General features: G+C 40.2%; 1 protein-coding gene across 1 annotated transcript in view; it reads right to left on the reverse strand.

The window, feature by feature from the left end:
• The window catches only part of KIF27 (kinesin family member 27), a 30713-nt gene extending 4009 nt beyond the window's left edge, over positions 1-26704 (reverse strand). Inside the window, exons 1-17 of the mRNA XM_081881114.1 lie at positions 26687-26704; positions 25143-25535; positions 22722-22922; positions 19172-20154; positions 17731-17874; positions 16749-16949; positions 15139-15314; positions 14340-14464; positions 13216-13371; positions 12408-12613; positions 11600-11797; positions 9618-9725; positions 7244-7420; positions 4811-5026; positions 2632-2838; positions 1160-1358; positions 188-346 (exon numbers count right to left, since the gene is read on the reverse strand). Coding sequence (XP_081737240.1) covers positions 188-346; positions 1160-1358; positions 2632-2838; positions 4811-5026; positions 7244-7420; positions 9618-9725; positions 11600-11797; positions 12408-12613; positions 13216-13371; positions 14340-14464; positions 15139-15314; positions 16749-16949; positions 17731-17874; positions 19172-20154; positions 22722-22922; positions 25143-25440 — 3754 coding nt within the window. The 5' untranslated portion in view covers positions 25441-25535; positions 26687-26704. The remainder of the gene's footprint in view (positions 1-187; positions 347-1159; positions 1359-2631; positions 2839-4810; positions 5027-7243; positions 7421-9617; positions 9726-11599; positions 11798-12407; positions 12614-13215; positions 13372-14339; positions 14465-15138; positions 15315-16748; positions 16950-17730; positions 17875-19171; positions 20155-22721; positions 22923-25142; positions 25536-26686) is intronic.
• Positions 26705-27435: the final 731 nt, after the last annotated feature.

Genomic DNA, 27435 nt, shown 5'->3' on the forward strand with positions numbered 1-27435 from the left:
GTTTTTTTTATGCATCTGAAAGCTACTAAGGAAATTAAAGAGACCTGAAATCTAAAATATCCTCTATACTGATAATTGTAAAATAAATCCTACTTCATTGTGATTAATAGGAGTTCTGCTACCAAGCTGAGTAAGAGTTACATTGCAGCTATGTATGTTTTAGAATTACAATACTTCTCATATTTACTTTGTGTCAAAGGATGGTGTATTGATTCTGCAACCAGTTCCTTTAATTTCTTCTTTAATTCACGGCTAGTTTTCTTATAGAAGAACAAGTCTCTTTCCAGTTGTTGGACTTTAGTTTCATACGTCTTAAAAGTTTCTGCAATACTCTCCCCATCTTCTTCTAGAAAGACAGAACTAAGTTTAGATTCAAACTTCATTATAGCATGAACAGAGTTCCAGATCGTGTATGCTGCATCTCATTTGTAATTTGTCTCAAAGTGTAAATGTTAAGCGCTACAATATGTTTAAATGTATAAATCTAGGAATCATGTTTAGTAGAAGTGCAGCAGAAATATAGGTACTGTTCTTACAAATGAAAACAGATTAGCAGTGGGGGGAGGGAAGGAGAGATGGGGGAAAGAAAAATAATTGAAGCTGTAAGGATGAGAGAGAAAAATGATAATCATAATACTAATACTTCAGCTCAAAGGAAGATAATCATTAACAAGTTTAAGATGTGACTTATTTGAGTAGTGGGGGGGATATTAAGCAAATCTGAACATTTGCATTCTTATAGATTAGGGATAGGGAACCCAGACAAGTTTACTTTCAATACTTCTGCTTGTTACAATTATGTTTTGCATCTTAAAATAAAATCCAGTGCCTGGTGGGCCAGGCACTGTCTGGCTGCCTAAATCTGGGTAGGAATTTGGGGGGATGAGCATAAGATTCTTGGACATTATATCCTTGGATTGCAAGAGAGTGAAGTGATAATGGAATACTTGAAATGAAATTTGTAATTTCATACCACTGTAAAATATACAAATCTTACATGTCATATGAACGTTTCTGATGGAATTACACTTTTAGTAGTGACTAGATATAATTTCAAATTTAGGAACAGTAGAAGAATCCTGTTGGATCAGACTGACATCCTGCTTCCCACGATCATTATTAACCAGATGTTACTTCAAAGTTCTCAAAGCCAAAATACCTTTGCAATGAAGCAATATTAATTGCATCTTTTGCTCATGTTCTTTCTGTTGGAGGGTCAGACGCCTGTCACACTGAAGCATGAGGTGCTCAAGTGCCGATTCAAGTTCTCTTACTATGTTCTCTTTTTCTGTTACCCTCATTCCCATTTCTTCTGCCTGAAGTTGCAATCTGCGTTCAGTCTCACGGAGACCGACAACCTAAAAAAGAAACAGCCTTTCCTTTTTCCAAATCAAAGCTTGCCTGGCCATGGAAATCAGGCAATCACACTTCAAAAAAATAATGAAATATGGAGGTCATATTTGTAACGAGTCAAAGTATGAAATAATATGGTGGAAAGCTAATACATCACTGTACATCTTTCACCATTTATATAGTCTCACTAATAAGATATTCTGAGTCCCATACTGTACTTGAGTTGAAAGTCAATTGAATCATCCAATCCAAATGTCCCAGGAAACATATATAATTTATTAACTCCATCATAGATTCCACAACTGTCAAACTTCCAAAAAGAAAAACAAACAGAAACAAAACATACTGGGCTTTATCTATGGCTATGCTACATGTTTTTTATCAAGAGGACAATATCCAATCAGTGATTCTCAGAGTGGACCTGCTTAAGTTAACAGATTTAAATGTGCGTACTCTGAGTATGACACAATGGATATCACTCACAGTTTGCAAGGTACAGTGGTGCCCTGTAAGGCGAATGCCTCGCAAGACGAAAAACTCGCTAGACGAAAGAGTTTTCCGTTTTTTGAGGTGCTTCGCAAGACGAATTTCCCTATGGGCTTGCTTCGCAAGACGAAACGTCTTGCGAGTTCTTGCGAGTTTGTTTCCTTTTTCTTAAAGCCGCTAAGCCATTAATAGCCGCTAAGCTGCTAAGCCGTTAATAGCCGTGCTTTGCAAGACAAAAAACCCGCAAGACGAAGAGACTCGCGGAACGGATTAATTTTGTCTTGCGAGGCACCACTGTAATCTTTTATGATGGAATGGGGAACCTTTTCTTCTCTCAAAAGCTACATTGCCTCAGAGATAATCTGTTAGGGGCCACAGCCAGTGGTGGGTAGGGCCAGAGTTCATGGTGGCATTACGTTTTTCTGACATCCCTATTTCTCACGCTTGCTCACAGTGGGCTGCCGGGACAGGGCAACATCACTCTTGCCTGAGCTTTTACCTGATCGCTTGCAGAGGTCTTCCCCTCTTTCCCCTTCCACCCTCAATTGCTTTCTCACTACCACACTTTTCTTCTTCTGGGTTCCTACCACCAGCCCATGAAAAGAGAAGAAGGGCTTCACACCCCTACCAATGCTTCAGAATATACAGTGTGTATGAAATACACCCTATTTAGAATTAAATATCTTCACAACGATCACTAATTAACAAAAGAAAGTGCTCCATGAAGCCATTTTATGCCAACCGAAAGAATGCTCAGAATTTTCTCTGTTATAAATTGTTCAAATAACAAACCTTATTAAAATACTTTAAAAGAATTGCTCTCAGCTCTGTAGCAGACAAGGAAACCAGCTTTCCCATCACGTTGGCCTCACTCTGTGTGAGGATTTGAGAGGAGGCTCTGATGGAGTCCTGATGATTCTGGATACTTTCATTCTTGTAAGCGATGGCAGCTTCTAAGGTTTCAATCCCTTCTTCAAGCTGAAATAAAACATGTTCCTCCTGGCAAGGGAGCAGAGATTATCAAATCGTTACGGTTCACAGCAGAAGGCTATTGGAAAAGGTTTGAAATATTATTAAAATCTGTCAACGTTAAAAATACATTCCAAACAACATGCATATGACCATGTTTTCTAAATGGCATATAGAAGATTTTGCTAATTTTTTAAAAGCAAAAAATGTCGTCTTTTACATGGAAAAATACAGTATATAGTTTAAATTAAGCTGTGTAAAGGAATCCCCAGTTCTTTGGCTCAGTTTAAAATTTTTACTTAGGATTCTGGGTGCAGGCTGTTGGGGAAGACTAATCCATTAATTGGTCCATTTTGCCACATGTGTGAGTGCCCCATGCAAGATTGTGTCCAGATCACAATGACTGCGCTGAAATCCAGAGTAGCTGCATTGTCTTCCAGCATGCACACCCTCTAATGCTAGGGAAATATGCCCCTGCACCCTGATTGGCTAAAGGAAAATATAACCTTCTATATCCAGATCTTTTTGACCCGGATCTAGTGGCCTTCAATCAGATGAAGGATTATGTATTGCAACAGCCACATGTGCCTGAAGCAGCTTGCTTTAATGGCTGTGATGAGGGTGAGGCAAGCTACCGGTAGCTTTGTTATTTTGTTCTGTACTTTAATTCCCAAAAGTGTATTTACATGGTGAGCCTTCCTTAAGTGCCTTTTATTGGTAAAGTGTTCTTATTCTGTTGTTTGTAACCTCAATAAAATATTTCATTTACTCTTCGTGTGGCTTTTTAAGGTAAGCCTGGCTCTGAATCTGGTATATGGCTGCTTGGCCATACGCTACTGGACTTGGGGCTCAAAAGACAGTGGCCAGACTGTTGGGATTCACAAAGACAAGAGCCAAAAGAACCCAGAAACAACTTGGGCTTCCCCTGCCTCTACATTTGGGGGCTTTAGAGGTGGTGGCAATACTATTCGATAGGGTTGCTTTCCCCTGGGATATTTTGCAATATAATGAAAAATCCTTCACATGATTAATGTCAGCATGAAATAAGAGTTCTCTTACTGCCAACCTGTGGTCAAAAGTCCCCAAATTGTTTACATGTTTGCAGCACTAGGAAAATCAGCCTGGAGATACAAGTGGTAATAGTATCCATTCCTCATGTAGGTTCATTTCAGTGTCTTTTTTTTATATATATAAATATTTATTAAAGTTTTGAATACAATACATAAATAATAAACAACATTACTTATATCATGACATAGTTTCATCACTTCTTTGGACTCCCTCACGTCTCCCGCTCCCACTTACATCGTTATAAAATTTTTACAAGCAAATTATCATCTTGTTTAAAACCTTATATCCGCTCATTTAAATAAAATCTAGCAGTTCTCCAAAAAATTTATATTTTCCTTAATCTCACTTATCGTCAAAATCAAATCTAATTCAGTGGTGGACAATTATTTATGATCTAGCATCCTTCTTAACATTCAACCAAATTACAATATTTTTGTAGATAAATCTTAAATTTCTTCCAGTCTTCTTCAACCCTCTCTTCTCCCAGGTCTCAGATTCTGCCGGTCATCTCGGCTAGTTCCATATAGTCTATCAGTTGCATCTGCCACTCTTCCAGTGTGGGTAGATCTTGAGTTTTCCAGTTCTTAGCGATGAGTATCCTTGCTGCCGTTGTTGCATACATAAAAAATGTTCGGTCCTTCAGTGTCAGACTTCTAAAATTGTGCTATTAAAGTACATCCTGGTGCTCTGAATGCTTCCCGAGAATTAAGTCTCATTGAGTTGAATGAACTTACTACAATGTATGTATGCTCTGAATTCAGTGTCATTTAGATATGTATCCTCACAATTATTTTTTAAACTATGTTTTAAAAACTGGGGTTCATTTCTATTTTAGCATTTCCAAACACTAGCTCTTTAGCTACCATTAATATAAGAGAGTCATTCCGATTGGTTGATAATTGTGCTTAACTGAATGGAAAAGTTTACTTACTTCTGGTGACAACACTCGGCCATTCTTCAGTTTCTCATCCACACTATTCCTTCTGTTCAACAGCTGATCCCTTTCCTTTTGTAGAGCCTGGATCTCTCCCATAATCTTTTCTTGCTCATCAGTGCTGCTGCTCTGAAGCTGCATATTTTTGTCACACAACTCCTGATTCAGCATACTCAGACGAGTCGATAGTCTTAAGCTGTCTTTATTGAGGGCCTATAAAGCCACAATTGAAAACAAAATCTATTTTAGGATACCCCTCCCCGAAATAGAACATAATAGCCACTTTATTAGAGAGTGCTTGATTACAAAACAATACAATGAATATGGTCTATATCATGCCTATGGAAACTCTGCACTTGCAGAAGTTTTAGCAACTAACACACAAATCCTTCCAAAGTTCACTGACAGTATAGGGTTGGATCCAGAGCTAATTGAATGCAACAGGGCTGGATTCCCATGGCTTCCCAAGGTCAGGGGACTGTGCTGGATGGGGCTGAGGGAGCGATCCCAGCGAGCTGAGCTCCTGCTTGTGGAAGCTGCCTCTGCTCCATTTTCAGAGATCTTCCTTCCCTTCAACTTGTGCTGCAGAACTCCCTAATCAGAAGGGTCCTGAGGTGGAGCATCTTTGCAATACATTTGAGTTATATAAGGGTTTCTTAGAAAGCCATCACCTACTGAAAGGAGAGCACACCAGGGAAGAGAGGGAGGAAAGCAGGCAGGCAGACTTCCTCAGCTGGCTGTTCGGTGACAGATCCAGGGGGAAATTTCTGCAGGACTCTCTTTTCATTGCAAATAAAAAGAGGTAAGCATAGAGAGAGGTGTGTGTGCATTGGTAAAGAAATACCTGCACACCTGTCCAATTTGGAAAAAAATGGTAATGGAGGGTGTGTATGTACAAAGCACATTTATCCCCGTCAAAGAGTGCCCACTAGCGTGGATGTGTGGTTTAGGAATTAGGCAGAAAATGTAAAAAGTCCTTGCACCAATGCACACATTGAAAACCAGATCTGAGCTAGCCATAACGTGAGATCTCACCCCGTATGGGCGTAGCCCAAATTTACAAAAAAGGGGAGGGGAGAGTTATGTATATTTTGCCTGAACCTCAACCTCTTGACCATAGCAGCAGAGTGCTGTTTTCACTAACACCATGTAGGGCAGGCAAACCCAACCTCGGCCCTCCAGATGATTTGGGACTACAATTCCCATCAACCCTGACCACTGGTCCTGTTAGCTATGGATGATGGGAGTTGTAGTCCCAAAACATCTGGAGGGCCGAGGTTGGGGATGCCTGTAGGGGAATGGCAGGATGCTGCCGAGGGGAGAGGGGCTGGAGTCTGGACAAGTGATCTGTGTGGAACTGTACCAGCCAGGTGGCAAGAGCTGGAGGCAGGGGAAGCTTCAGAGCAGTAAGGTGGAGCACAAAATAGGTCAGAAGAAGAGGAGCCAAACCCTGGCCAGGCAAGTGAAGTGGGTGCTTTACAACTGTCTCCTGCACTACTGTCTCCTAGAACCAGGAGATAAGTGGGAAGAGCAGAAGCAACTTCCACGCAGTCTTAGGCTGCATGCATGGCATCTTTTGGGGAAAAATACATACCGTATTTTTCGCTCCATAGGGCGCACCGGACCATAGGGCGCACCTAGTTTTTAGAGGGGAGAAATAAAGAGAAAAAAAATTCCATCCCGCTGGCTGTCTTGGCTTCCTCTTTAGCCACGAGCAACCTCTCCAGCCAGTAGAGGCCTGGCGTGGCTTTGGCAAAAGCCAAATGGATCCCGCTCGCTGTCTTGGCCTCGTTTTTATCCACAGGGCTAGTGTGGGGGAAGCCTGAGCTTCCCCCGACCCCAGCCCCCAAAACAGGTCCAGGAGCGGCAGCAAGATTGCGTGCAACCTCGCCTCCGCTCCCGGAGCTTGCGGGGCTGGGGAAGCCCCCAGAACAGGGTGCTATCTGCAAGCCTTTGGAGCCCGGCGGGAACTCCCGCTGCGCTCAGAAGGCTTGCGGATAGCTGCCTGAAGCCCGGGGAGCGCAGCAGGAGTTGGCGCTGCGCTCCCCGGGCTTCAGGCTGCTATCCGCAAGCCTTCGGTGCGCACCGACCCCTCTCACTCTCCAGGCTTCAGCGAAAGCCTGCATTCGCTGCATAGGACATTTCCCCTTTATTTTTGGAGGGGAAAAAGTGCGTCCTATAGAGCGAAAAATACGGTAAACTGATGGAGGGGAAGTGGCCTCCTGTTGCTGCAACTGCTCCATAGAGCACAGACCTGGGAACAGCTGCCTACATGCAAGACTGGTGTGCATGAGCCATAGAAATGACTGTAAGTGGTCAGCTTTGACAATAAAGAATCAACTATCTGCCATGTGCATTCGTTTTGCTGGGGAGTGTCCATGACACCTCTTCAATTAGACAACAGCAAGCATTATTACAAAAATAAGGCACCTGGCTGGATCTCAGTTTTTTAATTTCCAAATGGCTCTTCTCTTGTGTCAGCACTTCTTTCTTGGAAATGATAGCTTCTCGTCTCTTTAAATCTTCCTCCAAATTTTTTAACTCTTGCCGCTGATGCAAAACTTTCTCTAGCTCTTCATCCAGCCATTTCTTCTTCTCTTCTAATTTCTTTATCAAGGCAAGGAAGAAAACAGAGGAATCTTGTATATGTTCATATTCTCAGATACATGGTCTTCAACAAAGTCACTTTTCCCACATTAAAAAAAAAAAAAGCACAATCTCAGATTTCTTGGACAAGACCTAATATTGACATGTCTAAAAGGGGAGGAACTAAGACCAGACAGTTGTTTGGTTTCAGTTGACTAAGTACTGAACTGCCATCTAGATATTTAATTTAATGAAATAAACTGATAATCAATCAACTCTACACATTGGAAAACCTCAGTAAAAGGACAGTTTCATATGAAACCTTTGTATATAGATCAAATTACAAAAAAACCCAAAACACTCAGTTGGATCCAGACTTACAGTAGGGACATTATGACCTTATGGAGTCTCTTTCTAGAGGGTCATTCCATACCTGATTTTAATACTTGACCATGCTCTCACGACTCAGTTTTTCTTCATTTTTTTATTTGTGTGTGTGTGTGTGTGTGTAGATACCTATCAGATAACCTCAAATTAATTTTAAAAGAATTTTTGGTCCAAAATTGGGCACAGGAGAATTTTTTTAAAATTTCATTTTTTGCATGATTTAGGCTAATGCAATTTCTGCATCAGTTTAGAAAAAAACCATCCAGTTTCGCTTATTTTTCAACCGACTGGGCTTATTTTGGTATCAAAGTAAAGCTAATTGTGGTCTCTTTCAAAATAAGGTATAAAAATGGAAAAGCGTCACTGACCATTCAATGTGATTTTTTGTCATTTTATTCCCGGTAGGTTCGATAAGCCATAGTGCGCAAACTACAACTAACACGCCTATCATACTTTTGTTGTAGAATGGGCTAACCATGTACTTGTTATGTTTTAAAAATAAGGAGGGTGTTTTTGTGGTTATAAAATAAATAGATTTTGAGGTGTGTTTTACAATTTGTAATACTTTTTTTGGACAGGTTTAAGGGCTCTTTGAGCCTGAAATAACTCACACATTTGTGAGAATAGTTAAAACTGTACCCTATTATGTTACAATGTCATCTGAAGTTATTTTAAAAATTAAGTTTTATTGATTATTTAATAAAAACAAAGTACGTCTCAGAGCCCTTGTTCATTTTTGTGTGTAAAACACTTCTGCAATGATATAGTCAAAGCTATTTTGTTTCCCATACAGTGGTACCTCGGGTTAAGAACTTAATTCGTTCTGGAGGTCTGTTCTTAGCTAATGGGGCCTCCTAGTGCTGTCATGCCGCCGGAACATGATTTCTGTTCTCATCCTGAAGCAAAGTTCTTAACCTGAGGTACTATTTTTGGTTTAGTGGAGTCTGTAACCTGAAGCATCTGTAACCTGAAGCGCATGTAACCTGAAGCGTATGTAACCCGAGGTACCACTGTACATGTAATATGGTCAGTGATGCTGTTTTGACCACTGTATGCAATATGACCTTTCTGAATCAGCAAGAAAAAAATGTATTCATTTATTTTTGTACTTTAAAAATGTCTTAAAAAGTTTCTTGTGAATGAAACCAAAGGATTTAGGCAATAAGTGTCAGACTCGAGGCTCCAGGTGATTTGGTGTGGAATGACCCTAGAGCAGCAGGAGTGGCAACCATAAAAGGCACCCTGTACTATATCCCAACCCTTTTCTGTTGAAAAGGTATATATGAGTGACTCTGTTTTAACAGAGGAGGGGAGCATAGAACATTGATGCAGATTACTTTGTAAACATGCCCACCTGTACGTCCACACAGCACAAATAGCAACTTTTGTGTTAAGCAACATTATTGTCAGAAGGAATGCACCTTTGCAAAGTGTTATATATAAAAGCGCTCTGCAAAAAAAGAACCCTGCTTATTTCAAGCCCTACATGTCAACATAGTCTCCATCTGTGTGGCTTGCAGGGCAGTGTACATGTTAAGAATTGCATCTCAAGCTTTTTAGTAATTGCTTAATCAACCAGAGGGTTTTTAATGGTACAGTTAAAAATTGGTTGATTAAGCACACCAAATAACTGAAACACTGTAATATCTTGTTGTTGTTGTTTTCAATTAAAGAAGCATTTTTTCCTTGTGAATTTCTATTAAAAAAATTAAGTTATTAAGTTGCAGCCCTTGAGCTTTACAGTAAATCCTAGCAAAAGACGATGCTTCTGCCACAAAAATCAGTCAGTAGCATGCATTTCAACTTGCCAACTTTACAAAATATTGCATACCTGCAGTTGCTGAGTGGTTTCAGATGAGTTTTTTCTCTTAAATGCAGCAATTTCTTCATCTTTTAGTTTTAGAATCTTTTCCTGCTGCTCTGTCTTTTGCTGGAGCTCCTGTAAGTAAAGGAAGAATCCTTTTTACACATTAGCTCAGTTTTTGAAAGGAAAACTAAAGTTTAGTTGTTATTCTATATATATTTATTAAATTTATATCCTCCTTTTCCTCTCAAAGGAGCCCAGGGCGGAAATCAGAGAAGCAATAAAACAATTAAAATATCCAAAAACAATTCCAGTACAGTTGCAGCTTGGGAAAGAAAAAGGCTGGTTTAAAGAGGAAGTTCTTTAGTGGGTGCTGAAAAGATAACAGAGATAGTACCTGTTTAATATTCAACAGAACACTAAAGGTCAAAAGCCAATATTGTGTGGAACGGACCTCCTAATAAGATGGTATTTGCAGGAAACCCTCTCCTGCAGAGTGCAGTGGTTGACCGGACATATAAAGGATGTGACTATTCTTTTTTTAAAAAAAATGATATTTATTTATGCACAAAAACCAAGAAATAAAAAAGAAAAAGAAAAAAGCAAAAAAGAAAAGACAAAGTTAAAAAAAACGTTCAACATTTAGAATCCTAATTTTCAATAATTTCTCCCGCGACTTCCCCTCGCCTCCCCTTCTTGTATTCCATGTCCAAATATTTATTCAACAAGTTCTTATCCCTAATTTTTAACCCTAGTTTGTTATTATACTTAATTCAATTTATATATCAAATTTTGACTTATATACATTAATCATTATGCTTGAAGACTTTTACTAAGGTCGACCCAATTTCCCTTACACGAATTCCCCTATAACGAAGCAAAAAAGAAAAAACAGTAAAAAGAATCAAAATATGTTTGTACACCCTTCGGATTCCCAAACCCCTCCCTCCCTTTCCCAGTTTCAATCCTTAAACCATTGTCCATTAGTCCACCTGGTATCAGCCTGGATTCCTCACGTCAGAGGCTGGATGTGACTATTCTTTAGGTATCCTGGTCCCAAGCTGTACAGGACCTTCCACACCAGAACCAGGCCCTTGAACCTAGCCTGGTAGTTAATGTCTGTTATTTTAGTAACAGAAAGTATTTGTTACAGCACTGGAAGTTCTAACATATGAGTCTTAAAACAAACTGATGGGTTACAAGTATTTCAAAATATAAATATCAGGAAAAGTTGTGCATGTATCGCTTCCGAATCTTCAGAGTTCTTTGGATGCAGTAATCTTTACAAAGAACACTGTAAGGCAGGTTTTTATTACTTCATACCCAGGGCGGGTGGGTGGTGATCCTGAGAGACAGCAATTTGCCTAGGTTACCTAGTGCATTCAGAGCCGGTGTGAAATTTGAACCAGGGATTACCTGGTTTACAAATGACACAAAAATCATCTTAGTACTGCATGATGTTCTACAGGAAAAGTGCCAAAGATATGTCTCACAGAAGGCTATGAAACTGGTACAGTGGTGCTTCGCAAGACGGAAAACCCGCTAGACGAAAGGGTTTTCCGTTTCGGAGGTGCTTCGCAAAACAAATTTCCTATGGGCTTGCTTTGCAAGACGAAAATGTCTTGCGAGTTCCTGTGGGGGTTTTTTTCCTCCCCCCACTTTTTCTAAGCCGCTAAGCCGCTTATCAGCTGATCCGCTAAGCCAATAAGCCGCTTATCAGCTGATCCGCTAAGCCGCTTATCAGCTGATCCGCTAAGCCGCTTATCAGCTGATCCGCTAAGCCGCTTATCAGCTAAGCCGCTTATCAGCTGATCCGCTAAGGCACCAAGCCGCTTATCAGCTGATCTGCTAAGCCGCTAATAGCGCTAATCCGCTAAGCCGCTAATGGGCTTGCTTCACAAGACGAAAAAACCGCAAGACGAAGAGACTCACGGAACGGATTCTTTTCGTCTTGCGAGGCACCACTGTGTTACAGTTTTATTAGGACATACAGAAATGAAATCTCTTGCCTTTATCTGCAGCTGGCCCTGCTGAATTTCTGCCTCCAAGCTTTTCTTTTTTTCACTCTCCTCTTGCAATCTTTTCTGAAGCTGGGCTTGTTGATTTTTCATGTGACTGACATTCTGCTCCAGTTCAGTTACACGTTTCTCATTCTGGGTGGACAGCGATGCCAGTTTCTTAGTGTCCTGCTGTTTTCTTTGCAAGTCCTAATGCAACATAGCCAGTTTAGTCCATATTGCTATACTGTATTGAACTATTATTGTGTTGTTTATAATTGTAAAGTGGACCACTTTAATATGTTTAATTATGTGGCTTTTGTTAAGCTTCCTTGGAGAGTTGTTGTTTTTAAGTAGAAAGGCAAGCTGTACAAGATATATTTTACTTTAAAGAAAATCAGGTAGGCAGAACATAAACCAAGTCTTGCATGGGGTGGGGAGCAATGGGTACTGTGATGTATAAATATAATCAACCATGGCCATGGGTATTTGCCTAGAAGCAGAATTTATTAACACTGCATATTCACAAAAGTAGTCCATTGCCTGGGAAATAGTTTAATTTGCATTGCTGGTTTTATACGGCACATACACCCCGGCTATACAAGAAGAATTACCTGGCTAATAAAACAAAATGCACAATAGATGGGAATATGCTGCAAGTCTGAAAGAGATTTGTGGGTGGTACCAATACAAGAAGTGGTATGCATAGGTGTTGCCTAGTAATTCCAAACCAATGACTTCCTGATCAATGGCTCCATAAGATCCTACGTTAACTTGCCATGTAGGGAAATTGGAAAATTAGTTTCCCAACTACACATACCTGTACTTTTAGCTTTGCTGTATCCATCTTCTTTCTAAATTCTTTTTGTAACCTGGCTTTTTCAGCAATGTCTCGTAGTTCCTTGTTCTCTAGCTCCTGCAGTTGCTTTTGTGTTTCAGCTAAATCCATTTTGGCCTGCTCTGCTTCGTGCTCAAGTTGTGTTACTTTCAGTGAATACTGCTTACTTACAGATTGGGCATCATTACCTTAAACATCCACAAATTAAAAGCAAAGGCATCAGTTGTAACTTTTGACAATGTAGCAGCTCACTGGTCAAAAGGAACTTCTTCCCTTTTTTAAAAAAACCCACAGACCTATTAATCTTTATCTCTCTCTCTCTGTACACATATATATCACCACCCTTTCCTCCAAGTTGTGGTTGTGTCCTCCCCACCTACCACTTTATTAGACTGAAATGGACTTACTAACCCACGGACATGGGGCGAGGAGAGGAAGTTCTGTTGCATAAGTGGAACTCCTTGTGCATATGGATGATTTCCTTGAATAGCGTGCCAAGTTATCAATTCTGTGTTTTGGGACGTTTTGGCTCCCAAAAACCAAAAACTTGGAAGTGTGTGTTCTGGTTTTTGAATGTTTTTTGGAAGCCAAACATCCAATATGGCTTCTGCTTGAGTGCAAGAAGCTCCTGCAACCAATCAGAAGTCTTGGTTGTCGAACATTTCAAAAGCTGAACGGGCTTCTGGAACAGATTACATTCGACAACCGAGGTTTGACTGTTACAGTAATTAAGGTATCATTTTTGACATGTTTCCAGTTTTATAAAATTCAACTTGCAAAAGCCAGTTACCTGTTTTCACCAGCTCTTTAATAAGTTCTTCCTTCATTCTGATATTAAGGGCCAGTTCACTCATTTTTTGCTTAGCAGCAATAAGCTTTAGTTCTGAGTTCTTCAATTTCTGCCTATTCAGTATTTGACTTTTCTGAATACATTCAATATCAGCACCTCGGGGAAAAAGAATCATCTTTTAAAGAATGTACAGCTCATTTCAGAGCTTAAAGAGATTTTTAGCTACAAATCTGCTTTAGCACCCATGGAGCAAAAGTAGATTACATATTTAGTAAGTAAAATTAATTTATATTTTTGAACAAGAGAGGACACTCAGATACCACTCACTTGTCAAAGTAGTCTACAGAGGGTGAACCAACTCAGAATCCAGCCCTCCAGCCACATCCACTTCCCCACACCTGGTACAGACCTTGGTTAACAATTTGTGCCACATTGGTTAATATGTTTGTGGTAGTATGTTGTGCTAGAACATGGTAAAAGGCACATCCAATGCCACTCGCATTTGAACATGAGCAATCAATGTTGTGAAGTAGATACTGCAATCCTTAAATGAAGGGTGGTATAGAAATTTACCCCTTCATGGATCACTGCCTTGTTGTGGCAAAGGGCTTGAATAACTCAGAGAAGCTATGAGCTATGATGCCGTGCAGGGCCACCCAAGACGGACAGGTCATAGCTGAGAGTTTAGACTAAATGTGATCCACCTGGAGAAGGAACTGGCAAACCACTCCAGTATTTTGCCAAGAAAACTCCATGGACATACATAAAAAAGGAACTTTGAGAAGAAAGTGAGAGTTTCCAAGGCATGCTCTGGTTCGTGGGGTCACAGAGAGTCAAACACGGCTAAGACGACTAAACAACAACAGAAAGTTAATAAATAATAATATGATGGCAACTTCTATTCCTTTTTATGTATTTTTTGCTGAGTTTTGAAAAGATTACAATAGGTTAGCACCCTAGGGCAAATGACAACACTCCCAAATTAATCTTACAGATCCTGATCAATGCTTCCACACTACAAGACCAATGCTACTCGTTGGACCCTAATGTCCCTAATAATTATTAGTAGAATGCATGATACATGAAAATGTTTTTGCATCGTAGCATCCATTTCCTTTCCTTACCTGTATCAGTTTCCATCTGTAAAATGTTTTCATTTTGTGAAATGGAATTGTGCTGCATCTCTTTTGGTTCATGTGTAGAGCTGGGAGGAGCTTGTTTTCGTGTCCATGTACGATTTAAGGAGCGTCTAGAGTAAAATTAAACCACGCATTTTAATTGATTAAACCCTACAAATACAGTTTTGAGACCACATGTATGAGGTGTTTTTCTCTGGCAATGCTTCACATGATTGCCAAATCCATAAGCAGGGAACCAGGCAGACGGCGTTCTCGGTAGTGGCGCCCACCTTGTGGAATGCCTTCCCATCAGATGTTAAGAAGGTGAGTAATTATATAACATTTAGCAAACATCGAAAGGTAGCCCTTTATAGGAAGTGTTTTATAGTTTAATGTTTTACTACATTTTTTTATATATGCTGGAAGCTGCCCAGAGTGGCTGGGGCAACCCAGTCAGATGGGTTGGGTACTACTAAAAATAATTACACTGAATGCTCTGACGTTCCTTTGTAGCCAAGTTGCCTTCTGGTTTGTTCTACTGGTGCATAGCTAGAATTCCACTGATTCTGCCTTATACCCACCTCAATGCCCTATGCTAAAAGACACATATTTAACAGGCCAGCCCTATTTATTCAAGTACATCTCTGTTACAACCTGGAGCTACTCCAATGCTAATCACCTGTACATTCAGCTTTGTATGAATGCCTAGCATAACACTGATATGCATTTACATTTTGACCCAGGTTTGTAGTAGGTCAGTATTTCCTCCTACATACACAGGCATAAAACAGGACAAAACATGTACCTAAATAGGGTTCTCTTTCTGTTCTTGGCATTTCTTTCATCTTCATCACTGTGATCAGAAAAGCAGCAATGAAGAACTTCATCTTGTTCTTCTACATGATCCAACACTATTTGGCTACGGGTTCGAAATCCAGCCATTACTCTGTTGAGCGAATATGTTGGCGGGCTTGTGTGTACCTTTAGAGACGTAAAAAAATGGTTCCCAAAGAACTCAAAGTGGGGTATAGAATGAATGAATGAAACTTTATTTGCGTCAGCCATCGGCCGTAGCAGCAAAAGAACATTGCGATATACACAGAACAAAATGAAAAGTGGGGTATAGAGTTCTCTTCACTTACCCATCTTACTCTCAACAAACCTGTGAGATAGGCTTGCCTAAGTGGGTGTGACTGGCACACGTACCCTGTAAGCTTCATGGTTGAATGGGGATCTGAGCCTAGGTCTCCACAGTCCTAATCATACATACTACTGTAACCAGATATTGGCTTGAGCAGTGGTGGTGATGGTATTAGCAGAGCCTCCAGAGCAGTGAGGATGGGGAAGTGGGGCGTTGTTCCATCTGGCAAGCTGTAATGCTTGCGCTGTCAATATGTTCACCATAGCGCAATACTGAATTCCACCCTGTATTTGTTTGTTACTCTTTATGAGCTGTCTTGGAGGCATTTTTTGGCCAAAAGGCAGCCTATGAACAGTAACATAGTGTAACATAAAACATAACATAGTGATGGCCACCAAGGTGGATTGCTTTAAAAGAGGACCAGATATCCATGGAGAATAAGGCTATTGATAGCTTCTAGCCATGATGGCTTTGTTCAGCCTCTACTGTTGGAGGCTGTATGCCTCCAAATACCAGAATACTCTGAATTCTGTTGGGAATTGCAGATGGGAAGAGTGGTATGAGACTCAGGTCCTGCTGGAAGGCTTCCTATAGGCATCTGGCTGGCTGCTGCAAGAACATTATTGTGGACTAGATGGGCTCTTCTAATGTTTTTAAAAACCTTCCAAATGAATCAGGAGATCTGCCGTCTTTGCCCTGCCTCTTGAATCCAAGGGGAGGAATTCTGTTCTAGGATGGTTTTCTTCAATTAAAGATGAAGCTGCAAACCTGCAAGCTACCAGAAACTTTCTCAATATGGTTGGAGAAGTGGCATTCAAAAAGTCAGATATACCAAAACAAAGTAAAAAAATTCCTTCCAGTAGCACCTTAAAGACCAACTAAGTTAGTTCTAGGTATGAGCTTTCGTGTGCATGCACACTTCTTCAGATACCATGCACACGAAAGCTCATACCTAGAACTAACTTAGTTGGTCTTTAAGGTGCTACTGGAAGGAATTTTTTTATTTTGTTTTGACTATGGCAGACCAACACGGCTACCTATCTATAATCAGATATACCATTTACTGTGGTGGAGAATGGTCACTTTTGTACCGTACTTATGTATTAGAAAAAAGACGGTAATTTCCATACCTACATTTCAAATCATCTTTTGAATGTTTTTAATACCTGTTTTTAACTATTTGGCAGTTTAATGTTTTATTTTATATTTTTCTAAACTGCTTAGAGGCTTTCTTACAATCAAGCACTATATAAAACTTGTTAAATAAAAAATACCTTTCGAGAATCCAGCCCCACGGTAGCATTAAAGGATTGCACCAAACGTTTAGTTAGAGGAACACTGTATGGTCTTTTTGAAGATATTACACCAGCTGGTCCATCTCCACAACCACCACTGGAGGCCGAGGCATTTGTAATTTTCTCTAACTTGTCATTTAGCCTGTCAATTATAAGCTGCTGCTCCACCATTTTATCATTCTTAAAACAAAACAAAACATGTATTTATCAAACATCTGACAAAATTGCAAAACTAAGTAATTTGTGCCCTCACTGACCAATACATAAGCCTGAACAGTTCTTGCTACTGAATTCCTTCCTTCCTTCCTTCCCTCCCTCCCTCCCTCCCACAACAACACTGTGAGGTAGATGAGGCTGAGATACTGAATTTCTCTTGTATTCCTTTCTAGTGAATCGATACATCTTGGGAGTTAGTATAATAAATAGAAGTTCTGATTGCTCTAATTGGTAATTAAATGTTGTGAGGTGTGGTCAATTTAAGCACTAGAGTTGTTTGCCTGTAAGTAAACAGAACTCTGTGAGCTTAACATCATTAAGAGTTGCTATATAACTTAACAAAACTCAGGCTAAGAATTAAATAGTTGGGATACTGTAATGCTGAGATTCATTCAAGTCAAATCCACCAAAGCGTTAACAGTATGATGACTGGGAATGTAATATTTAAACTTTTATAATAAACATAGTTCAGAAACCAAAATACACCCTTTAAAAAATAATCTAGAATGATACTGTACAATTCGGACACAGCATAACCCAAACTTTGGTTGCAATCCTACACATACTTACATTTTAAAATGAAGATGAATATCACTATTAAGACTTTCAGATAACGTCCATTGCAGATTACTTCCCTTGGGTTAAGATTATTTCCACTATGTTGGTTTAATCATTTATATAAGATTGACAACTTTAATATTACTTCATACAGCCTTCACCAATAACCAGCACAACGGAAAGTTACCTGTAGCCTATTTGTCTCTTGGGCCTCCTTCAGCAATTCCATATAGTCTTGATTCTCCTTTATCAGCTTCTGTATTTGATCCTGCAATACTTTTATCTCAAGCTCTCTCTCACTAAACACTTCTGCATCGGTAGCAAGAGCCTGCTAGGTAATAAGGGGTTAAAAAGAATACCAAATATATGAAATGGAGGGTCTTGCACAAATTGCACATTGGAACTTGAATGTACTTACTCCTCCATTAGTTAGATATGTTTTATTCTACCACCTGAACAGAAACTGTTAGAAAGCAAAGCTACTATATATATAATTTAAATACAGCCCTTAGTATTTGTTACAATCTAGGACAACAGCAAGTTAAAAGAGGGATGTTATTGGTTATTAATGCTTTGCCTTTGATTACAGTATGTGACTTTCAGTCACAGTAAGCAAAAACAAGGGTTTTTTCCTACGAAGTAATCAAAACTGGCTCAAACAACAACTATATATATCTGTGTTTCATGTGGGATTTTTTTGGCTGTAGGGACTAGAATGAGAACAGTAAACCTTGGCTGAAATGGGAAAATGAGTTTCTCTTTACAGGTTTTGTGTCTAGCACTATTATGAAGTGTAGACCAACAAGGTATGTGTGACCTAGCAGAAACAGCCGTTCAAAACTACCAGCATGGGAGTTGCACTTTCACCTTCCCTTGTATAACACCCCTGCTGAGAATTTTTAGTTTTTCACTCAGCGGCAGAATGCAGAGAGATATACAGTAGTTTGATTCCTTCTGTCACCACAATACATAACAAGGAATCATGCACCAGCCAAGCAGCGATAAGACTGTAAATATAAGGCAAATTGGCAACACACAAACAAAGATGCCCCACAGAACTAAACAACTATTAATATTTCAGTTATTTTCAATGAGATTCTGTCAATGAATTAGGAGCCAATTTGTTATTATTAAGAAAAGAAGAAAATAAATGTAGCATATTGTGTTTTATCAGTGTTCTAAAGCAAATTCTGAATAAGGTAAAGGCAAATTTCCTCCCTTACAAACAGGTATCACCACATCAATCCATATATAAGACATCATTTTGTATGAGATAAATATTTCACTCTTATGTCAGACTCTCCCAATACTTCAGTTTTGCTGTGGTATAGTATTGTCTGTATTCAAGCTGCAGAAGAATATAAAAAATAAGGAACTAATATGTAATTCAGCCATGTAAAGCTGATGCAGATTTTTATTCCTCCAAACCTTACAATTCTGCTTAAAATATTATCCCAATGAATAAAATCTATTTTTGGACATCTAGCAAATTTGATTTGCCCTCCAGATGAGCAAACAATGTATGTGCAATTTACAAAGAACCTAGATTAAGAATGGATAAACTTTCGTTACAGCATAGATTTCCTTTTTATGTAGTCTCCACTTGCATTAAATTTACAGTAAAATACCTGATACTTCTTCAGCTCTCTCTTCAGCTGAAGAATTGTGATGTGATGTGGTCCTTCTTGGTTACCTCCACTTCCACAGTTTACCTGGGGAATGACTGAAGAAGCCTCTCTCCTGAGTTCCTGAGCCACACATATCCAATCTTGCAATCTTTCCTGTTGACTTTTTGATAGGCCGGCAATATTTTTTAATTCGGCAAGGAACACATAGGCTTCTTCCATGCAATTTCGGTAGTTAAAACTTTCTACCTGAAGCTGGGCAAGCTGCTCCTCAAGAGAGCGGATTTTGTTTCTGTCCCGAAATGAATCCTGTGACCCTTGACTGCCAGGAACCTGTCCACTAATCTGCTGGTTTTGCACAGTTTCACGGAGTATCTTGATGGCAAACTCCATTTCATCAATAAGGTCCCAGTCTGGGTTGTAGTTGACAATAGGTTTGTTTCTAATATTTTTGGCTCTGTTGGCATATTTGATGGAATTTAGTGATTCATCAAAATCCGAAGATGATGGGCTAATACAAGTTATCATGACGGTCTTGGCATTGCCTCCTAAGGAGTCCTTAAGAATGCGTGTAATTTTTGCATCCCTGTATGGAATATGTGCACTTTTTCTCTTTGGGTCCCCAAGCGCACTTATCACATTTCCCAGAGCCAATAAGCCACTGTTGATCTGAATTGATTCTTTGAACCTTTCACCAGTGTTCCCAGTTTTTGTTACTCTTTCAGAGCCGGCGAGATCAACAAAGTGGAACTTGGAAGCAATCAGCTGGCTTGAACTTTGAGGTGAATCTTGCGCAGAATCGGTGTCCTTCTGAGTCTGACCAGGTTGTTGTTGTTGACAAATACTGATTGTAAAAACCGCATGAGATCGGCTAGAATGCTCATTCATTTGGGTTGTGCCTGTATGTCGAGCGGCATTTCCGGTTTCTAACAAGCTCATTACTTCATCCACGTTTTCAACCTGGCAGTCTTTGGCACCAACAATTACTTTAAAAATAAAAACACATTTTTAAAGAGCAAACCATAAAGAATAGGAAACAAAGCTAACCGCAAAATATAGACTATTAAAAATCATATGCCTCATTCAAGAAGACATTTGACATAAATTAACTATGGCATTAGAAAGTATGCAGCTGTTAATTATAAACATTTGAAGAGGGGATATTTGAATGGGGTGTATTCTATGTGTGTTTGCCCCACTTTGTTCATTTACCTTTTATGGGGCCCTCACACAACACCATCATCCAGTCACTGTCATACTAGATTTCCCTATTAATCTAACTTCAGAAAGTCCACCTGTTTTCAGAAGCACAATCTCCACATTCAGTCACTTTTTATACTACTCTTCCAGGATTTTAAAATGGACAATGTTTTGACAGTGGCAGTGATGTATTGGGAAAATGAACCTATCACCACACAACACACATTGCAACATTTGTTGTGGGCAGCATTTTATGACCCTGATTTGTTTGTTCAATCTACCTATTGCCAATGCTTCTCTGCCTACATTTTAAAATGCAGTATAGTGTTATAGCACTACAGCAGTATTCTTATAGCACTATACCTCTTTAATTTTAAAAAATAACAGTGTGGTTATTAAATGACACTCTCCACAAGGGAATGTGTGCTGAGCTGCAACTGATCCTATCTACAGCAAGTCTGTCACACTCACTGGTGTAAACAGAAAGCACAATGCTCCTAACAGCAGGGAAAATCAGTTGCAATTCCACTTGTAGCTTACAATGGAAAAGCAATAATTCAGAATCACTAGGAGCATCTGGAAGAGTGTTGTGAGTGTTATGTACTGAATTTCTCACCCTGGGCCAGCAGGGGGAATACTGTGGATAGTTCAGGTCCACATATGCAAATAAGGGATCGAAAGTGACATTCAGTGACTGGATAGTTACAGAAAGTTGTTACAGTTACTTTCTAGTGGAGCTCTATATAAGCAGGCTGGCTGAACCCTTCAGTTCAGTTCTGTTCTGGCCTCTGAATAAACAATAGCTGTTTGAAGAATCGCTGTGTCGTCTGATATGTTCACCCACAACTTAACAGTGAGTGTGCACACACACACACACACCATAGCTGATCACACAAAGCGTATTTAATCTCAGGCATCTCAGGGCAGCTGGGAACAAATCCTGTCTAAAACTGGTGAGCTGCTGACAAGACAGTGTTGACAATACTGAGCTAGATGGAGCAAGAGTCAGACTTGGTAAAAACACACTAAGTTTCATACTATATCTTTTTTCTTCTGTATATAGTGACTGATCAATGTAATAAAAATAATATTTTTAAAAAATGGCATAAAAATTGGGATTGGAATTAATGGGAGACAAAAGGCTGACAATGCTGCTCTATAGTTATATTTTATTTATTTATTTACAACATTTATACTCTGTCCTTTAGCCAATAAAAAGGGCTTTCATAGCAGTTCACAAAAATCAGTACTAAGACTGGCCCTGCACTCAGGCTCACAGACTAAAAAGACACAACACACAAGAAAAAAAGAATAGGAGGGAGAAGGGAAAAGCAAGTTCAAGCACAGGTAATTTGCTTCCCAAGTTCATAGCTGTATGTTCTTGTGACCTTTAAAAAACTCTGTGTCACTCTCTCATCCCTGTTCATTTCGGAACAAGCATCGGCATCCGTAAAACCAGTACACCAGGGGTGTGGGGATAGAGGGGCCTGGAGGGCCAAATGTGTTCTATGAAAATTTCATGAAATATTACAACTGGAAGACAGTTTAGGTGGAGAAAAATTACTCTAACTAAAAAATATAGGGTAACAGTGGACATGTTTAAGCTATAAACAGAATGTTATTACGTATTAAAACAGCAGGTTATCACATCTGTTTTCAAGACTTGCCTAATTTCAAGCATCTACTTAAACCACAAGTGACATTATCATCAACAATGATGCCCAGCATAAAGAAGTTGCTTCTCGGGACCAGCTTTACAGGGGACACATTGGGTTGCAGGAGAAAAGGGAAATCAGAGTATACTGCCTCCTCACTTCCTCCAGCAGGAGAATTCTCGTAGCAGAGTTCTACCCATGGGCAGTCTTGCTCCAATCCAGTATATATTTTCATCTCTGGTAAAGACTTGAAGTTACGTTCATTATTAGCAGTAGACTTTTGACATCAATACTTGTATGTTTTAAAAAATCATTTTTTTATTTTTGAGCACGTGGATTGATAATATGGACGGATTAGCTACATACGAACGAATTGCATGTCGACACAAAATAAGAATGGATAAATATGAAGAAATCTGGAACGAATATTTAAGCGATAAGGCGGAGAGTGGTGGGAAGTAGGTGGATGAGAGGTGGGAAAATATTGTTTAAAAAGGTATAGTCGTAGGTCTATCAAGTGTATTCAAATCTGAATTGTCAAATTGTGTTATTGTTATTATGGTTTTTGTTGTATGTGTCTTTTGCAGTTGATGTTTGTATCGAAAAAACGATTAAACAATTTTTTTAAAAATCATTTAGAACATTACTTACTGCCAAGCAAGCAAGAGCAAACAGACAAATTAAGTTTAAATAATTACCTGTGTTGCCCTTTTCATCTTCTCTAATTTGTAGATATTTCATAGAGGTTTCTAGTTCCAAAAGATCTCTGAGTTCCTCTTTGTAGACCTCAATGTAAGAAACTTTCACAGTGAAATCAATATTATGGTTTTCTGAAATAATCTGAAATATTTCCTCAATTGCACGTGGAATGATTCCTCTCTCTTCTTCTGCAACTGATGCTAAAATGAAACAAGAAAACAGCCTAAACACCCAGCTAAAATTTTGTACATTCAAATGCTAAAGATGTACACATGGAAATTCCACAAAGGTTCTGAAGGCTTCTTAGCTTTTATGAATACGAGTCATTTAATCCTGTCAAGGTCACACAAATAAATCTTTCCTCTCAGAGATAACAAATAGTTGGTTACAAATTGAAAAAAGTATTTGCCAAATCCAAGAGCGGAAAGAATTGGTCAAAGCCTACAGAGCACATTGTGCACATCCTCATGCCCCCCAAACTGAAAATATCCAACAATGTATAAGACCAAAAAGAGCCCTCAACACCCTCAGAGAATGGCCTGAACCAAATATGAAGTCCAGTTGTAGGTAGGTGATGGATACCTACAACCAGCAACCATGATTCAAGAGATTAAATGTGATCCCGGTGGGGTGCCATCGCGGCTGCCCCCCAGGACGTGTGCCACGCCCCCTGGATGTGTGCCCATCACACTCCCACCTGCTCTCTGCCCCTGGAGCCGGAGCATGAAGCGCCGCCACTGTTTCCGTGTATAAGACTATTTTTAAAAAAATTCCAAAATCATGTTCAAAATTAGGAGTTGTCTTATACATGGGTAGTGCATTGTGGGGCCATGGGATAGGTTGCTGCTGTGAGCTGGAGATTGTTACCGGTGGCTGCTGCAAGGGCTGCTTTGGCGACGAGTCAGTCTGGCGGGTGAGCGTTTTTATGCATTTCTCCCTAAAAAAACGCTCAACAACAACTGTTGGGCAATCCTCCCCCCAAAAAGCTCAACGACTTTGGGGAATTTCTCTCTCCCCCCCCCCCATTTTCTTAATTTTGAGTCCCCAAAAATAGGGGGCGTGTTATACTTGGAGAAGTACGGTAGTTCATTATAATACCTAGTTTTGATGTTATAATCAACCTAAGCCCAGGTCACTGGAAACATAAAATAGCTCCTTTCCTATACAATGGAACAGCCTATCTATTGACATCATCAATATTTGAACAGCAGGAGTCTGATTTCAGAATTCTGCAAACATATTGGAAGCGATACAGTACCCTGCTATTAGAATTGTGGAGTCAAGCCACGCTCTGAACTTTAGCAGGAAGTAAAAAAGAAAGAAGAGAAAAAACACGATGTTTTGTTTTTTAAAAGGCCAGCATTTCTGACTTTGAGTCATAATACAAAAACAACCAAGACCCTTAGCTTAGAGCAGTGGTAGAACACTCTGTATAAGGCAGCTTTCTATATTCCTAAGTCTGCATTCAAGATCAAATTGGTACTATCCAAATCGCCTGCAGATGTGTAGTTAAAAAGTGAGTGCAAAAGTTATGGCTTAGTTTAACAGAATTTAATCTGACACACTATGATTTTCCCCAGTTTCTTCAGCAAATGAATAAATTGCTGAAATGTACAAAGTGGGTAGTGTTCATTGTTATATCCTCTGGGAGGAAGGGAGATATATAAATTTAATAGATAAGTAAATTGTGGTACTGCCAATGCATTTTTAAAAATGTCACGTGACACCATAGCACAGAATGACCTGACAATGACACTTCCTTCTGCATCCTTATGGACAATGACTGGCACAAACACCATTTTACTTTGTGGTCGTTACCTATGGCACAGCTTCACATCAGCACAACTTGAAATCTTAATATGGAAAGCCAGGAGGTAGACCACCTATCACAAACACATTGTGTTTTCTAAAATCCAACTGATAATGAGTGGCTAATAGATTTTTTTTATTTTATTGGGAAGTACTGTACCAAAGTGAATCCCTTACTAAGAAAGCGCTGTTTCATAAATTCTATTTTTAGCTACTTTGAGAGTAACCTAGATTAACCCTCTGTTCTGGATAGCTTCTGTATTCCATGTTTCAGCAGAAAACTAAGATTAGAATAGTTTGATACATTTTAAATACTTTGGCTAATTAAGAATACTTCAATATGGCAGCAATTAACATAAAAATGCTGTTAGGCAGACTGCTCTACTCTTTGCACTGCATAACAGAAAAAGCACATTTTAGTGAAGAGTTTTGGCTACGTCTTTTTTCAAGAGGAAGAGAAGTAAAAAAACAACAACACAACAGATATCAACAGATTATGCAGTTTATGCAGAAGTTTCCTTGTTGTTTATTTACCAATGGTGAGACATAAAATAACATTGCAAGAAAACTATAATTAAATCATCATAAGATATAAGGTTTCAAACACATACCAACATGACCTCCTCCAATAGTGTAAGTTTTTCCAGAGCCTGTCTGTCCATAGGCAAAAACGGTAGCATTATACCCTTCTATCAAAGATGCCACCAATGGCTTAATACATGTTGTGTACACTTCATCTTGGGTTGAATGTTTTCCAAAAACAAAATCAAAAGTGAAAACACGGTCCTTTCCGATAATAATCTGCTGAGTATTTGGGATTAACCTCACACATACTTGATGGTTGTGAAGCACTTCTTTTGAAAGTAGAGGTCTTATTCTTACTGCTACTTTAACTGGAATCTCTTCCATTGCAGTTTGTGTGTGAAACAATTCCCGCTTACTTTGCAATCTTCACTTTGAGTTTCTTTTTATTTCTGTCCTCATTATATTCTCAGTCTTCAGCACTTAAGGGGGAACAAAGAACAACATTTTAGAGATTACAGTGGTGCCCCGCAAGATGAATGCCTCGCAAGACGAAAAACCCGCTAGACGAAAGGGTTTTCCGTTTTTCAAGGCGCTTCGCAAGACGAATTTCCCTATGGGCTTGCTTCACAAGACGAAAACGTCTTGCGAGTCTTGCGATTTTTTTCGCTCCCCCCCCCTTTTTCTAAGCCGCTAAGCACCGCTTAGCCGCTAATAGCGCTAATCCGCTAAGCCGCTAATAGGGGTGCTTCGCAAGACAAAAAAACCGCTAGACGAAGAGACTCGCGGAACAGATTATTTTCGTCTTGCGAGGCACCACCGCTAACCCAGAAATAGTGCTTCAGGTTAAGAACTTTCCTTCAGGATGAGAACAGAAATCGTGCAGCGGCAGGGCAGTGGGAGGCCCCATTAGTTAAAGTAGTGCTTCAGGTTAAGAACAGTTTTAGGTTAAGAACGGACCTCTGGAACAAGTTAAGTATGTAACCAGAGGTACCACTGTATATGCTTTATATCTGCAGAAACGTGCATCTCTGTGTGGTCTATAAACTGTTTCAAAATCGTGCAGCAGCAGGGTAGCGGGAGGCCCCATTGGTTAAAGTGGTGCTTCAGGTTAAGAACAGTTTCAGGTTAAGAACGGACCTCCGGAACGAATTAAGTACTTAACCCGAGGTACCACTGTAATGGGAAAAGGGATGCAACAGAACCACGCAAAGAATAAAAGACAGTTTGCAAAATACTTCCTTTCACAAGTCACAAGAGTCTTCCACAGCCTAAAGATCCTTTACAGCCAGAACCTATCTAGGCCTTTCCAGTAGCACCTTAAAGACCAACTAAGTTAGTTCTAGGTATGAGCTTTCGTGTGCATGCACACTTCTTCAGATACACGTGTGCATGCACACGAAAGCTCATACCTAGAACTAACTTAGTTGGTCTTTAAGGTGCTACTGGAAGGAATTTTTTTATTTTGTTTTGACTATGGCAGACCAACACGGCTACCTATCTGTAACTATCTAGGCCTGTTACTCAGAAGTAAGCCGCCCCCCCCCTCCCCAAAGCGGCCAAGAGGGCTCCCGTCCCAAGCAAGCGCTTCAGATCTTGCTAAATGACCCAAAACACAAGTTGGGATAGTTGCCTCTGGCCGTCGGGCTGCCCGTCAGAGCAAAGCAGCCGCTGGGCTTTGCCTGCAGGGAAGGATGAACTCGGAAACTCTCCGTCCAGCGAGGCGCGCTTCTCCTCGCCCGCCCCGGGAGCGACCCCTCGCCGCCCGCCGCCGCCGCCGCCGCCGCCACGGAGCCTGCGCTGCTGGCGGGACGAGGAGGAGAGGAGCGGGGCGCCGCGAAACCGCCCTCCTTCCCTCCCTCCCGCCGCAAAGATCCGCGGCTCCCGCGCGCCCGCCCCGCGCCCCCGTTTGTTTACACCCCGGTCGCTAGGCAACCGAGCGGGCCTCTGGCGCTAGCGACGGGCAGCCGGCGGCTCCCTCAAGAGCGGCGCCGCCTCCGCGTTCTCGCCGCGGCCCTCCGGGGCGCAGCGCCCCCTGCAGGCGCAAGCCGCGATTCCCGCCGAGGCCGCGCGGTTTGCCTTGACCGCAGCAAACTAAGGGCCGGATGCGGCCCAGTCGCCTTCTCAGTCCGGCCTGCGGGCGGCCCAGGGATCCACGTGTTTTTATTTTCATTTTCTTTCAAAAAAAGTATTGCTTTTCACAACATTATAAACAAACAAACACATAAAACAAACAAACATAAATCATAGCCTTATTAAAAATTACACTTAATAGCATTGTTAAGTGACTTCCCCGCTTCCCCTTGGTTGAATTTCATTGCATGTCCTTTTAACGGTTTTCCAAATCACAGTTCTTAAAAAAAAATTAACTTAAACATTAAC

This window comes from Podarcis erhardii (genome assembly GCF_964252035.2).
Source record: "Podarcis erhardii genome assembly, chromosome: 11".
Lineage (NCBI taxonomy): Eukaryota > Metazoa > Chordata > Lepidosauria > Squamata > Lacertidae > Podarcis > Podarcis erhardii.